The sequence below is a fragment of the Syngnathus floridae genome, chromosome 17 (genome assembly GCF_059516105.1).
Source record: "Syngnathus floridae isolate MCC-2025c chromosome 17, RoL_Sflo_1.0, whole genome shotgun sequence".
NCBI lineage: Eukaryota > Metazoa > Chordata > Actinopteri > Syngnathiformes > Syngnathidae > Syngnathus > Syngnathus floridae.
This window is the reverse complement of record NC_142429.1, coordinates 11,281,423-11,297,053: the sequence shown is the minus strand read 5'-3', so window position 1 is coordinate 11,297,053 and position 15,631 is coordinate 11,281,423. Positions and strand designations below refer to the sequence as shown.

The 15,631-nt window shown below is 40.5% G+C and overlaps 2 protein-coding genes across 21 annotated transcripts in view; one reads left to right on the top strand and one right to left on the bottom strand.

The window, feature by feature from the left end:
* Window positions 1-20: 20 nt before the first annotated feature.
* On the bottom strand, window positions 21-15,591 carry pvalb6 (parvalbumin 6). Of its 2 annotated transcripts, XM_088357205.1 has the most exons (6): window positions 15,386-15,591; window positions 4,030-4,075; window positions 1,028-1,093; window positions 795-927; window positions 621-730; window positions 21-468 (listed from the first exon to the last, which is right to left on the bottom strand). In XM_088357205.1, exons 3-6 carry the CDS (start codon window positions 1,086-1,088, stop codon window positions 443-445), a joined length of 330 nt encoding a protein of 109 aa, XP_088213331.1. In that variant the 5' UTR covers window positions 1,089-1,093; window positions 4,030-4,075; window positions 15,386-15,591; the 3' UTR covers window positions 21-442. The 2 variants fall into 2 exon arrangements, with proteins under 2 accessions (XP_088213331.1, XP_088213330.1); XM_088357204.1 differs by lacking the exon at window positions 4,030-4,075 and having other exon boundaries at window positions 15,386-15,589.
* Window positions 8,765-15,631, top strand: part of csf2rb (colony stimulating factor 2 receptor subunit beta) — a 31,807-nt gene continuing 24,940 nt past the window's right edge. For 16 of the 19 annotated variants that reach the window (XR_015853299.1, XR_015853298.1, XR_015853296.1 and 13 more), the window contains exons 1-4: window positions 8,765-10,478; window positions 10,862-11,122; window positions 11,215-11,296; window positions 15,341-15,555. The gene's annotated coding sequence lies outside the window, so the exon portion shown is untranslated. Of the gene's footprint in view, window positions 10,479-10,841; window positions 11,123-11,214; window positions 11,297-15,340; window positions 15,556-15,631 lie in introns of those variants that run through there. The other 3 variants (XM_088357176.1, XM_088357173.1, XM_088357174.1) reach the window with 3 other exon arrangements.

Sequence of the window (15,631 nt, the reverse complement as noted above, 5' to 3'; positions counted from 1 at the left end):
AAAAAAACAAACAAAGCAAGTTCAAGTCACATGGTCTTCATTTTATTCATATTTATTTTCATTCACAGCTTAACCGCATTCTTCTTATGGCATGACAATAATACTTCTCATTTTAATTTGGGAGGGGAAGGGGCTGCAATGGCTGAGAAAATTAAAGTAAGAAAGATATGTAGATAAGGGGATGAAGCACAGAGGGGGAAAGAAAATAGGTCTGGCATATTATCTCTCCACATATCTACTTTGCTTTATAATGCAAGGTCTACGTCCTGCAGGCATGTTTTTATTCTCTATACATAAGCGCAAACAAGAAGAGTTTGTAGAAAAGGGAGAAGATGGGATGAGTGCATGTGGCTTGGGGGCAATGTGTTTGGCTTTATTGTGCAGTCAAAAGGATGGAGGCCATGGGGTCAGGAGGTCTTTTGGGCTTGGTCTTCACAGGTGCTTATTCTTTCACAAGGGTGGTAAACTCTAAGAGAAGCGAAAAAAATAAAATAAAAACATTGTTTAAAATAATTTTAAAAGATCTAATTAATCTAAAAAAGTATTTATTTAATATTTATTTTAAATAAAATAAAAATATTACTAGACTCCATGCAGCTGTATTGTTATGGTACTTTTACCTTCTACTCCAATCTTGCCGTCTCCATCCTTGTCGGCCGCGTGTAAAAATGTTTTGGTTTCCTTATCGGTCAGGTCCCTGCCATCTTTGGCAAAGCCCTTCAAGACAAATCTAAGCGGATTCAAAACATCAGAATTCTATTTAGGCTTCATTTCATCATTGTTGTTTCTCTTACTTGAGCTCCTCCTCCTCTATGTAGCCACTGTTGTCGGCATCCAGCACCGTGAAGACCTTCTTCACATCGTCAGCAGATTTGTTCTTCAGGCCGATCATATCAAAAAACCTCTTATGGTCAAAAGAGTCGGCCACTGCGCACACAAAACGTATCGATGCACAAAAAGTTCACGTCGTGACCAAACCGTATCTTGTCCGAGCGGAAGCCGTCGAAAATGTTTCACTTGAATTTACCTGCAAATGCATCGAGTGCTTTCTTGATGTTGTCAGCGTTGAGGATGCTGTTCATCGCCATTTTGGCTGTTGGAGACAAGAAAAGAAAGGGTCAGGAGTTGTGGGCTATCGAGTAAAAGCACAAAAGTAGAATGAAGCAGTCAAAGGAAGAAGCACAGATGGCAGCCAGCGCCGTATATACGACTAGGACATTTTCCTTGTAGAGCCGCTACACATAAAAGCGGGCTGAAGGGCCGGAGGCCAAGTCAGCGGGGATTAAACAGACCATCTGAGGCTTCAGCTGTCTCGGAAATACTAAATGAGACTTCACTATCCATCCCACCTCTGATGACATAAATGCACATAGAAAAAGTCTACACACCCCTGTTCAATTTGATTTTGTAATATACAACAAAATGAATAATGATTAATCGTTTGAAATGTTTTCCACCATGAATGTGAATTATAACCACATATAAGCAAAATAATTGCGATTGTGTATAGATTTTTAAATATCCACTCTATACCTCGCAAAAAAAAAAACGCTTTGGCTTGACACAACCTTATGAAGGTATCCCCTCTTGGGACTTTGACAGATGCACTCTCCTTCTTAATAAGCTTGAACACAAAGATACTGTAGAAGTTGGATGTAGACACAAATGTCTTCATCCTTCACTAGATTGTCTGTGGCTTCTGGACACAAACAATCAATATAGCCATGCGTGGTGCATTTAAAAGTATTTTATACATGAATATATAAAACACAGGCTGACACTTCATTTGAAGAGTGGTGACCCATCTATTAGCTTTAATTGTACCGTCAATATTTAAATGACTTATTAAGACACCGAAAAAATAACACTGTATTTGTCCAAAGTTAATGGTAGCATTTATCCAGACAAGCACTTGTATTAATGAAGGTGACCTCCATTTGTGGTTTGTATCACAGCAGGTGATATATGAGCTTCTCGAAGCTCTGGAGTCTTATCTACTTTGGTGACACAGGCCTGCACCCATGGATCAATAGTGAGCAGTACTTAACTTGTGTGGCCACATGTTCAATCATTTATTATTACCAGCGCAAGCTTCTTTTGTGACCTATAGTACAAAGGTGTCTGGAGGGAAAGCAAACAATGAAGCGGCCGGCTAAGATTGACTTGGCGTGATAACCTAAGCCAATCAGCTCTCAGCGGAATTGGACAAAGTTAACTGATATTTATTTGCAGTAATCGTATAAAGGCTGCAGGAAGTTTGCATTTATAGATTCGCTGACATTTCAAATAATGATGACTCAAAAATGCTTTTATATTAGGAATCGAGAAGGATGAGTTACTATTATATAAATAGATGCAGCAGGCTATTATTTCCCTAAGCCTGAGAGCTAATTTATTGTCCCATGAAGCTCCTCTAAATTGCATCATATTTACATAATTGATGCTGAAATGCAATGAACGCTAACAGTAATTTCGGTTGATGCTGATAGGAAGAACACACAAATAGATACGAAAACACAAAACATGTGGATTGTAACTCTATCTGCTTTTTAGATGTTTGATGTATAAGTAGTAAAAAAAACAACAAAAGTAACAATTAAGAAAAAAAATATAAATAAAACAAAAAGGTGCTTGTATTCAACCCGGCAAATAAGTAATAAAATATTCAAAACTTTCATCTATCCTCCCATGTGACACATTCTGCTACGATTTGCAGTCTAATAAACGTACATACACATTCATGAGATTCATTTGCAAAACAAACCTAATAAAAGCGGCGCCAGTGCTGAGACCACTTGACATATTTGCATGTAATATTAACAAACAAATTAAAAATGCCCATTATTCCAAGCACTCATTGTAAGCCTTGGAAAAAAAAAAAAAGTCAGCAATGTTTCCTTGAGTGTCCATCTCATTAACTTTAATTATCCAAGTATTCTTCTGTTAGTGAATATTCATAGTGGAATACATGCATGAGCGCAATGAACATTTCCTGTTATTTTATAAATATAATAGCTCATTTCTCATGGGTGAATCAACAAGTTTGCTTCCATCAGCATTTGGACAAAGTTTGGCTACACCCGTTAAAGCGTGGTCAGTCTAATTAGGTGTAATTAAAATGTGACCTTGAAATAAATCGCAAGTAAGCCCCGGGAAAGCAGCGCTTCTCATTTTGCAAGCAAACGTTTGCTATCGGAAAGTAATTACCTGCTGGAGATGCTGTCTCACTATCTAAATTTAATCTCATTCTATGGAGGAGCCAGTTCAGGAAGTCAAATAGCATCTTCGATCTATTATTTTGGATGACTCTATTTCATTTGATTTATTGACTTTGATTGCATTTTAGATACTCCATGACTGCATCTCTGAATGAAAAACTGAAAATATATATATGTATTATTTTATTATATATTATTTTATATCATATTTTTATATTATTATATATCATTTTATGATATTATTCTAATATGATATATTTCTTTATACTATTTAACATGGCTATTAATGACGATCAAAGAGTGGGCCAGCCTTGTTTTGTTGGTCCCACCCTTGTTTTGTCCTTCCTCCCCCCCTATTGTGCCTTCCTCCTTGCAGCTTTTGGATTTCTTCACCTAATTTTCTCACTCCGCCCACCCAAGGGACCTGTCTGTCCTCTAATCCCCCTCTGAGATGATTACGACCACCACCCCATGGCCACTCTGTCTTTCCCAAAGCATTGTCTGTCTCTTTCCTTTCCACTTTTAATTGAAGCTTTCTCTTTTCATTTAAGACTTGCTTCAAAGCATTTAGCATCTCCGGTGATATATGACATAGTCTTGATGTGTTTTCTCTTTTTCTTCCCTCCATTAGGAACAAACCTAATTGCACCTTTTTTTTTTCTTTACAATTTATTGCCACTAATTAACTTTAAAGGATTACTTGTTAGCACGAGCAAACAAACAAATATCCAACTATTTTATCGGTACAATTAAAACGCTGGCATCACGGCAGCAAAAAAAAAAAAAAGGCCACCAGAGGCGAGCCTCTCACCTCCTTCTGACAAGATGAAAGCACGATGAAGTTCTGACAGGTAATCCTGGGATGATGATAATGAAAGACAGAATATTAAACAAGAAATGACTGAGACGAGATTAAAAGCAGAGGGAGTTGACGCAGAGGGGGGAAGCGGAAAGGGAGAGATGAGGCCGCCGCCGACGTAGTTGGGAGGTCAACGTTGGATTCCACCATGGAATGCTAGATGAGACAAGGATGAAGGAAGGAGAAAATAAGACGCTAACAAATCTACATACGCAAGGAGGTTTGGTGTTACTCAACGCTTGGGACACTGTTGTCGTACAAGGGGAACTATCAGGGAGGAGCCAGGAGGACGCCTTTCATAGCCTCCTTCTATTTCCACATCAATGACAACATCACATACTTAATCAACACAATCGCTTTGTAGCTAAACAACATCCTAATTTGAGGCCCGGCTTCGCATTGTTTGATTATGTCCGTGTCTCCATCGTTCTAAAGGTTAGGCTCTGTCTGATTACTTATGGGACTCCCATGCAGGTTGTTACAAATGAATGAATATATGGCGGCTGATTGGCATACTCATGGGAAAATGGCGGCCCGTTGTGCTCAAACAATTTGTCACCATGGATGGATGGATGGATGGATGGATGGATGGATGGATGGATGGATGGATGGATGGATGGATGGATGGATGGATGGATGGATGGATGGATGGATGGATGGATGGATGGATGGATGGATGGATGGATGGATGGATGGATGGATGGATGGATGGATGGATGGATGGATGGATGGATGGATGGATGGATGGATGGATGGATGGATGGATGGATGGATGGATGGATGGATGGATGGATGGATGGAGAAGCAAATTTACCGAGTGACCTTTGTGATGATGTGTTGACAGGCAGACGTCCGCGCAGGTGAAGAGAGAATTTGTCGGGTTTCATTTAGATGGCAAGATGTAGACAGGAGCACTCGGGTCACTTATCGAACTTTCTAGTTGCGGTGCTGTCATTCATCTGTTGTACTTCTCAATAGAAAACATAATTACAGCTCTTCCCCTCGGTTTCCAAATAGAAGCGGCGCAGCTTTGCAAATCGATTTCATCGCAGGTTGCGTGATTTATTGGCCGCGGCAGCGTCTTGTTGTCGTTTCATGAAACCAGAGGAAAGTTGTTATGACCTCAAACAAGATGCAGCGCATTACAAATGCATTAGCGCAATAACGAAATAAAAGAGAGAGCACCTTGGGCGCGCCAGTCGTGCAAATGTGCCCTTTATGCACAGTTTACTTTTCCGTTTATTGATTGCTTCATTAACACACATTAACCAGCTCACCGTGTGCCGACTGTATTACATCTTAATGTAATTTCCCCTCCATTCCACGACTCAGTCGGGAAAAGGATTCTCGTTTGTGTGCAAAGCTGAAAGGAAGAGCGGATATCATCCATCAAATAGATTAATTAAAACTAAATAAGGCTTGCGCACGTGTTCCCCATTAACAATTTATTAGGCTGACACAACTAACAACAACTCGGCAGACAAGATTATCATATTCACTTTTATTTAATCACTTTCAGAGGTGTTGGATTTTTTTTAATATGTTTCTTGAGCGCTCAGATAATATTTTTCTCGGGCACCTCTGTGTACTAATCTCATTTTGACTCGGGGCTCCGACAGCGAACAGTAGGATGCAAAAAAAAAATATATATAAAAGAAGCGCTCGCGAATTGGCATCATCAGCAAGCCAAACACGAACATTCTCAGGGAGTAGATTAAAAATCCTGGATCCAATCCGTATTTGACTGTAGGACACTGAATTGCTTTGTGGTCTTGTGAAATAGGGCATGTTGAGGCAAAATCGACACTTCTGCCTGTTAGATTTTTTTTTTTTTTTTCATGAGCTTGCAAGGCTGTAGCAGTAAGCAAAATAAGGTAACTGTTGCTTTTTTGTTTCCCCTTTGTTTGTTTTTTTTGGCTAAGTTCTCTTTTTAAAGACATTGTTTCCCAGCTACAAATGCAACTTTGACATCCATGACGTCCAATGAATTCAACAAGTCATTTCAAAGTAAATGTGTCACATTTTAAGCGTGTGTGTGGACACAAAGGAGGCTATAATGAAGTCAGCTTAATGCACCTGAATTTGGTGCACATCGATCCCCTGGCCGCTAACGTCCCATGCTGACATGACTTGTTAGCCTTATTAGGTGCGCTCTTGTGACTGCCTCAGGCCGTTATTACATTATGGACGGCTCGGGGGACTGCCAGTGCAGCCGCATGGACTGTCAAGATGAACTCCAGCAACCTTGTTTTCCCTCAAAGGAGTTTTATTTAGCTTTATTTGGATCGTTTCAAAAATATTGATTTGATTATTTTTTTTTAGCTCCTTAAGTCTTTTCACTTTATTTTATGCTAGCCTGAAAACTACCAAATTATCTTTCTATCTGCTCTGGTACACATAAAACACCGCAAAAGACTTTTAAAAGACCTTTTAGAAGTTGCGACTAATGTTGTGCCTGCATTGTGGTTAGTTTTTCCGGTTTATTGTCTTGAAGAGGTCCAGAATTGAGTCAAGCCTCAGCGTCTAACCACCAGCGGGTTTTAATTTCACTTCATTGCTTTCTGCTTCTTGCTCATGCTCTCACGCTTGGCTTGCTTCGGATAGAACCGGGCTCTATCGGCTTCAGGCTGACGCTTCAGCCCGGTCATCCCTCCGGACGCTTCCACAATTACTGTACATGCTTTTTGCGCTCATTCTCTGACACGTAATTCTAACCAAGACATCACAACTAGTCCACAAAACAAACAAAAACTGTATTTTTACATACCCAAAGGAAATTTCAGGGGGTCTTTGCCCTTTATTTCCCCCCTTTAGCTCTGCCAAATGAGTGACAGCAATATTTGGTCTTTATCATTTGCAGTGTCTTCTACTTGTGAAGTTAACACATTATATGGTCGAAATTGCTTCTGGCATGCCAAACGGTCCTCGTTCCACTTGCCATGGTGCACAACAAACGGGCTTGGATGATCAAAACAAGTTGCCGCTGGAAGCTCGATAACATTAATGAGACTTGGCATGAGTTGGGACACAAGGAGGAAGTGCAGAAATTGCTGATGATGAGAATGTGATGATATTAAAAAAAAAAAAAAAAAGTGGTGTCCCCATACACACCATGTGGCAGCAAACCAGAGTTGCCTGGGAAGAACATGGAAACTCCACACCGAGTCCATATGGTGATCCATTTGCATTCCATTCAGGCTTCTGGAGACTCATTTTAGATAGAAGAAATGCTCAATTCCCCAAAGTACCGTATTCATGCAACAGGAGCGAAAACACGTTTGTAGGCAACCACAAACAATCCGGAGGCAGAGAAGGAATTTTCAATTTTCTTTTCTGACAGATGGAAGCGTGTTTTAACGTGAGGGCTTTTGTTTGCCTCATTCATTTTCTCATTTTGTCCTCCTTCATTCTCCATATCATCCCCTCTTCTTTTTTTTCCCCTTCCATCTCTTCTTCCGCTGTCAAGGTGATAACTGTCCTTCCTCTTTTCTTGCCAAGAGAAAGCCACATCTTGATTTCTCTTAGCTGGCTGACGTCCATTATTTTCATCAAGGTCTTGGTTGTTGTCCTTCATTTTGTCAACTTGCCACTCTCCATTCAGGTGAGATGGAACAAAATTGGACTTGTGCATCTCAAGTAGCTTCTGCATTGATTTTTCTTGACCAAACATGCACTCAATTTTGACAATACCCAATTTTCATAGATCCCATTCATAAACAGCAAGTAAAATTATTGTTAAAAAAAAAGTATTGTGACACCTTCTTCATTCATATAGTACTAAGTGACATCTCATCACTTTTGGCCTGATGTTTGGAATGAATTAGTCATCATCCTCTTTCCCAGTCTCCATTGTCTGTTTTTCTTTGTAATTTCCCTTTTTTCTAATTTCACCCATTTGCGTCCATCCCACGGAAGGTCCCCTGGCAAGCCACCTCATTTATCTGTCTGCCTCGGCATCCATCTACTCGCCACCCCACTCTTTGGCTCTCCGTCCATTAATTTCCCACGCGCATTTGTTGTTAGCAAAACACATTTATGTGATCTCATCATTGCCCTCTCTCCCCGGCACATTTTGGATCCCCTTTTCCCCTCGCCTCTAAATCCTTGATTCAATATTTTTTCTCTCGTTCTGTCCTCCCTCCATTGCGGCTTCCCTCCAATGGGATCATTTGGCAGAGAGGCTCTTCTAACCCAGGTGCAGTGCACAGAATGATGCCCATATGAGGAGACATACAGTTAAGCCTTCTTTTTTCCCCCCTCTCTCTTTCCAGGAAAACACGTTTTGCCGACCATCTGTGGTCACTTTGTCAGACAACAGTGTTATCATTCTGCAATTGATGCAATTTACAAAAATCAAAATGTGCAGTGATAATGTAGACATTAATGTGCACTGGAAATATTTACATTAAAACCTCAATTAATTTTTTTTCCTAGCTGGCTGTCTCCCTGGATGTAACAATTATACGATGTCACTTTTTAACACAATCTGTTCCCTATAAGGAAACGACTCACCATCAATTTCTGAATCCTCCATCTATGAAGCGAAACGAAATTTTGCACACCCCAAAAAAAATCCGTAAATTCATCAGCTATGTGATTATTTTTTTGGACTCTAAGATTTGAGTGGGATACTTCTGACTTCAAAGTTCGCCGAATCAGTGAACAGAGCAAATTTCTCAAGCCATGCGCTGACTCAGCAAATACGTGTGAAAGCAGCCGGTGTGATTAGTCTAGCACAACCTTGGGGCAGTGCAAAAAAGCAAATGGGAATGTATAAGCAATGACCTTCAACAATCACTATGTTTAGAATATGCTGTGTGCACGGAATGCTGTAGCAATGTGCAAGGCTGGTTAGCACCTAGCATCCCTTAGCTTAGCAAGTCCAGTTGAATTTGATCTGCCCAGCAAGTGATAACTGCAAAGGGTGTCCCCTGCTCTTCTGCAGTGTTCTTTGCACTTTGCTGCATCAACACAATCCAGGCGTAATGGAAATGATGCGCTTGACTTTGACCTCTTCTCTCCTCGTCAGTGGGCGGGCCGCCGCTTCTTATGTTGGAGTCCTTAACATTCCCAGACAAAGATAAACCTCCCCCAAGGCCAACTTTTCTGCCAAAATATTCACAAAGCGTAACAGTAGTGCAGATGATGCAAGTTATTGCTAAGTATTTACATCGCACTCAAGGTTGGACTGTTTGGGATGCTTTCAGGCAATTCAAACTAAATATAGTAATTAGGAACTTTTTAAAGAATAAAAAAAAATCTTCTAAACAAATAACATCAAATGTCCTGTTAAGGCAAAACGAATGTGTTGGGTTAAATCATAAGTAAAGCAATGTTGACTCGATGTTAACTATTTTGTAATTGTGGTTTAAGCTGCAGTGCGGTGTGTGCAAATGCGCCTCTGAAAATGCTGCAGTCTTCGTCATGCCTCTCTGCCTCGCAGTGTGATGCAAGGGCCTTGTTTTTTTTTTTTTTCTCCTCGATGATGGAGTCCAGTTAGGCTTGCCGGATAACATTATTTGATAAAATGCTAACTCAAAAAAAAAAAGCCCTTAATCAATGCATTTTAAATGTCTCCTAAAGTCTGATGCTTCTTTTTACGTCTTACAGTATTTTTATTATGAATATTATTTCATTTAATTCATGATATATTTTTGGGTCCAATCAGATACATTTGTTGTATATGGCAAAAGACCCAACTTTTTTGGTCCTATTTATTCATTTGTTATTTCCTCGTCCATTCGCCATCCAATATGTTCTCGCCACTTTTCCATTCCAGCCTCTTTGTCCTCTTGTCTTTTTGTGAATGGAGCAGCTTCATCACCTTATTACAGGCTCCTTTTCGACTTGGCCGACAACATTTTGCCCATCAAGCCTCCTGCGCTACCGCCTACCCAAATAAAGAAAGGAAAACACAATTTGTATTCTGGACCAGCGTCTGGCAACGGGAGAGGCGAGTTATTGGAAAGAGCTAGGGCTTGTTAAAGTCACATTTTAGAAGGAGCACTCTTGATTTCTAGATGGGCCCTCAGGTCACTTCTGTAAACAACCCAAAAAATGTTTATAATCATTGCAGGGAATAGGCCTCCCGTTTTTAATCAACTAATCAGAGCCTTTCAGCAAGTAATAATTACAATTGATCGAGTTGAAAATTGTTTGGACCTGTGCTTTTCTTATTTCAGGGCAACAACAGGAAGTCGATTTGAAATAAGAATTTCTAAACAGTATTTAAACCAATTTGTTGGTCATGTGACAGTGGAAGGGTATTATTTTTGTTTTTCAGTTTTTTTAAACTTTTTTTTACGTGTGTCCTCATCAAAACTGCTGGCTGGCGCCATCCTCGGAGGACAAAAATCAGAAAATGCAGAAAAGAAAATACGTATGGGGCCACCTCGTTAGAGGTAAGTCTGGAAGGATTTTTTTTTTTTAACTCTTTAGTATTTAAAGCCATCATAAAATGTCAGCTGAATGCACTTACTCACAGATGGATGCATTCAATAAAAGACACAGCAGGGAAACTGTGTAAATATCGTCCCATTCATTAATATTCAATCTTGTTGCTCAGTGTCTGAGTGTTTACGTAGACGTGGAGGAGTAAAGCAAGTGTCGACATACTCGACTTTGCTCCATTAACATTTATAGTGCTATTGCCGTTTGCTCATGTGACTCCACATGATTGAACACGGGAAGTGTGTGATGCTTTGTGTGGCTAACTCCAGTGATATCTGGTCAGCAGCAGCAGCAGATGACATCCTTTCCACCCGCACCCATTTGTCTCCTGCAGCGCTGCCGATGCGTGCTAGACCGCCACTGACCTTGCAGCAGAAAGCGGCTAATCTGTGGCGGCTCATACACAAAGACACGCACCCGTACGCAAATGTGAGCCTCGGTCCGCGCCGGCCGCTCAGGACTGGCCTCGGGCCTGCTGGTGGCTTCTTACAAAATGAGGGGAAGGATGAAAAGAGGTCAGGGAAGCCCGAGTCGCTTTCACTCGTGATACGCGGCCATTCATAAAGCTACAAAAGATGTGACTTTCAGCTCCGAGGTAAAGTGTGAATAGAGGTATGCGTACAACAAAGTCGCTTCTAAGTCGGTTACATCAGCGAAGCATAATTCTGCAAATTTTCAAACTTGCAGGAATTAAGAAGACAACAATGCCAAAATGGATTGTTTGACCTCTTCTGCTGCTTTTTGAAAAGGAGACCAAAGGAAAGTGAAGGTAAAGCACTTTAAATATATATTAGAGTCAAGTCAACATCTAAAACTTCTTCTTACTTTGATCCAACTGCCTTTGATTGCTTATCAGAATTGCGTATGATCAAAGTAATCCTTTCATCGCAACTATTTGGACACATCATACAAACTTTTTGTTTAATTTTGCATAACATCACTGTTGGTGTTCAGTCATGACCAGAATTCCAGCAGAGATGAAGGCTTGAAATCAAATACAATGACACCTTGAAGTTTGAATGACCCCCCCCACTTCCCCCCAAAATGTGGACAATTTGAAGTGCAACCAAAATTGAGTGAAGATGGACACTTCTATGTTCTACTTTGATAAGTCCGTGATGTGACGGGTAAAAAAAAAAAACTCCAGTTTAACTTTGACAAACAGTCGATTAGCAGCGGCGAGTCGATGAGCTGGCAATTGGGAAAGGTGCCGCTTGATTTGATATGGTTTATGGATTAAATGAAATGAAGTGGTAAGGAATGAAGGTCAGATGAATGCAGAGAAAGGACAACGCTGTTTAGGCATGAGGTGCAGGACGTGCAAAAGTGAGGGATAGATGGATAGATGGATGGACGGATTGAGGGAGGGAGGGAAAGCCTCCACGTCAAATGCTTGTTTTGCTAGTTCAGCCTAATCTCAGCTATTGAGATTAGCTGTCATTCACACTCTTAGTTGATTATGCAATTCTGTTTTCCCCCAATTCCCATGATTTAAGATTGAAAAAGAAATGTGCATTTATTGCAGTACCTCAAGTGCCTGTTTATTTTTTTTAAATTGTTTATATTATAATCAGCTGCCAATGATGGTGTTATAAAAATATATGCCGAGTCAGACTTTTAAATGCTGATTGCCAACTAACTGCTTAACCTATTATTGATGCTTTTTATCAATTTAAAAAAAAATGGTGTAAGTCTATAAATAAATTGCCTGTTTTCCCAAGTGAAGGCTTTTAAGTGGCAGTAACAAAATAGGTCACATCCTCATCTTCTTTAATTCTTCTTTCCCTAAAAAAAAAAAAAAAAAAAAAGGAGCAGGCTCTAAATTAAGAAAAGTCTCAATCCATTTTCATTCGCACTCTGTTCCCATCTGACCGTGGCTTTGCTAATGATCTCATTTAAGAGGTTATGGCTTTTCTAATTAGAAATGAGTTGAGTCTCTTTGTGCTGGGCTAACCTTTGTGTCACTCTAAAGTTAGCATCAACTTTTTTGGACCTCTTGTCACGCTGATGTTTTTTTGGAAACACCTTCCAGAATAAAGTCAACTACACAAAAGTACTACCTCAAGGACACACAGTGATTTGTTTGGATAACAAAGGTTTCTTGTTTACATGACCTTGCAACAAAGATGGAAGCTTGATAGTCTCAAGAATCCGCTTTAGTGCATATTCAACTGATGATACCAATCTGATATCTTTGAGACATGGAAAAAAATACAAACTAGCCTGCCTTCTGGCAACCCAGAATAGCGCCATCTTCTGGATATGTCTTGCATCAGTAAGACAAAGGCATACTTTCCCACGTGCCATCTGCCACTTTGACCTTGGCAAAGATCACGTGGAGCAAAATCTCCATGTTTAGTCCGGAATGAGTGTCAAATCATCCGGTGTGATGCCAGTTAAATTACAAGAGTTTATTGCCACTGTCCATTTATGTTTGTGACCAGCTGTTCACCCCAAAAATGAGAACAAAGCATCCAAATGTAATTTGAAGGCAGAGCCATGTCGAATTCATTTTTTGTCACCTCAGCAAAAAAAAAAAAATACATTGCCTTCCACTTTATTCTCTTATCGCCGCGTTTTAATTAACGTCCTTTAACAAGTGCCCCGAACGTGAGGTTAATTGTACTTTTTCATGACAAAATCAGCACAAATGCAAATTCTCTCAAGGCGAACTCTGTTCCGTGGTTGGCAAGGCTAATTATTCAGGCAAAGTGGTTGAGAAAGCGTAGCGACGTGATGGCCTTATGCGTGTCGTGCAATTTGCACGTCTTGCCTGAGGAAGATTTTCATTTTAACAATTGCAATGAGGGATCTTAAGTTAGCACATTTCTTCTGAGTATTAAGGGACTTAACGGCAAAAAAAAAAAATCATATTAAAAGAAAAACCAGGTTGAATTTGCCCATACAGGTATGGATGGATGAATCAATCATGTTGCATAATGAGGCATGAGTATATTATGACCAAACACAAATTTAGCAGCCACTAGCTCGGAAATGTGTCAAACTTGGTTTATTGCAGACTATATCATAATTAGGGTTGGCCTCAGGTGATCGGATATAAAAGTGGAAAAAATCATATTGTGTATCATAAGGCACAAAATGCAAAACGTATTTCTTCTGTAAAGGCACGTAGCAATAAGTCGCTAACATGTCGCGCATCGATGAATGAATTAGCAGATGACGATCGCAGGTGTCAAGGACAAGTCCTCATCTCAACACATTCTTCCAATTTGCATGGTCCCCATTATTTGTCCTTTGCTCCCTATCTATTCACAACGTGTTATTTCAATGTATGAAATCCAAAAGTCATGTCAGGGGCAAACACGTGACAGGCTCCACCCGACACCCCCTGTCAGCTCTCTGCTGTCACTCAGAGGCTTTAATTGGATCAGGGCGGCCACATATAGTCAAAATATTGGAAACGTAAACACCTGGACCACTGACACAGGTCAAATTTCAAGGCGACTTGCATGTCCGCACCTCAGGGACAATGAGAGTCAGTCACACCGGCATGGTGCCATTCCACACCTGTCTTCAACTCTCTCCCCTGGAGTCTTGTATCATACGTGGCATTTCACACTCCACAGAGCTTGTTAAGTGACACAATTCCCCAGGAAATCAAGTGTGGATGTTAACATCGTTTCCACCTGACTGCTAGCTAATTGGGAAATGGTCTGCGTTTCAAAGACGATGAAGGACGATTATGAGCAGCTTTACATCATCCGTAAATGGAGATGTTCTTGCAGTTCTTCTTAAATGTATTTCGTGCACGCCAATGTCCTGCATTGGACTGCTTCTGCCATGAAGGCCACACCCCTCACCTGCACTGAATTTAAAGTCATTTTAATTGGCCGGGAGTGTTCATCCCCACAACGGCGCAAACCCCCATTTGTAACTGCATAGAAGAAATACAAACTTTTGTACTGGAGAGTATCAGGTGTTCCTCAAGATTCAAGTCTAGGTCCTCTTCATATCCTAACTCATCAACATTCTGGTGTGCTTTACAGTCACGTAAGTTTATTTGAATAAAATAATCATATAACAATGATAGTTAATGCCTAACATTGAGGTGTGCGTTGGGTAAAATCTCATCCTCTCTATAGATAGCCATTATAATCCACCTGAGAACATATCCAAAGTCTCTTTGCCCTTCAGTACACAGCTGTTCATCCTGAAGGGCAGATTTTGTAGCGCAGTAGCGACAGATGCAACTAGTCAAAAAGATTTAAGGAGACAAAAAAAGCTGCAAAATCAAAACAGCCATGAGATGTTAGACTGTGTTGCGCCAACGATACCAAAATGTCTTTTAATGTGACACTCGCTCATCTTCATCTTCATCATCATCACAATTTGCACCACCGGCCATGCAATGCATATGTAGTGTACAAGGAAAAAAAAAAATCATTCAAGTGTCTACTCTGAGACTCACCAGCGCTTGTAAAAGAATGTAATGGATTTCCCCCTTCACACACACACATGTATGCACACACACAGTGACTCACAGGTTTGAGAGAACCAATCACCATGGCCACTTCTCAGCTCCGGTTTGTGAATGGGATTTTGCCTCCAGTTGAATCATGCTCCAATCCTGTCATCATATTTTCTAGCTTATATTTCATTTTTAGATTGTAATTATTGAACTGCTTTAGTGATGACATATCTTAATTTGGAATTTTGATGAAGCCGTTATCTACCACTAATTGTGTCTTAAGTATTTTTCGACACCATTGTGTAATACACCAAACGCACCCCGACATCATACACTTTGTTTCTCCTCTTTCTTTACTTTTTTTTGTTCTTCTTTTTTTTCCAGCCCATCCGCCTCCAAAATCACTCAATGATCAACAGTCCCACTTACCTGCAATGACAGAGACTTAGTCCTGAGTGCCTCTGAGTCCTCGGCGGTTGGACGGAGAGCAACGAGCCTGCAGAGCTGCTGACGGGAGAGCCGAGTGGAGAAAGGACGGGAGAAAGAGAAGTGGAAAGAGAAAGTGGATGCTGCGCGATCGAGGAGGAGGCTGGCTGGAGGTGAGATGAAGGGGAGAACGAGAGAGGGAGGGAGAGATAAAGCAGGATGCAGGAGTAGAGGGAGGGAGTGCCGGAT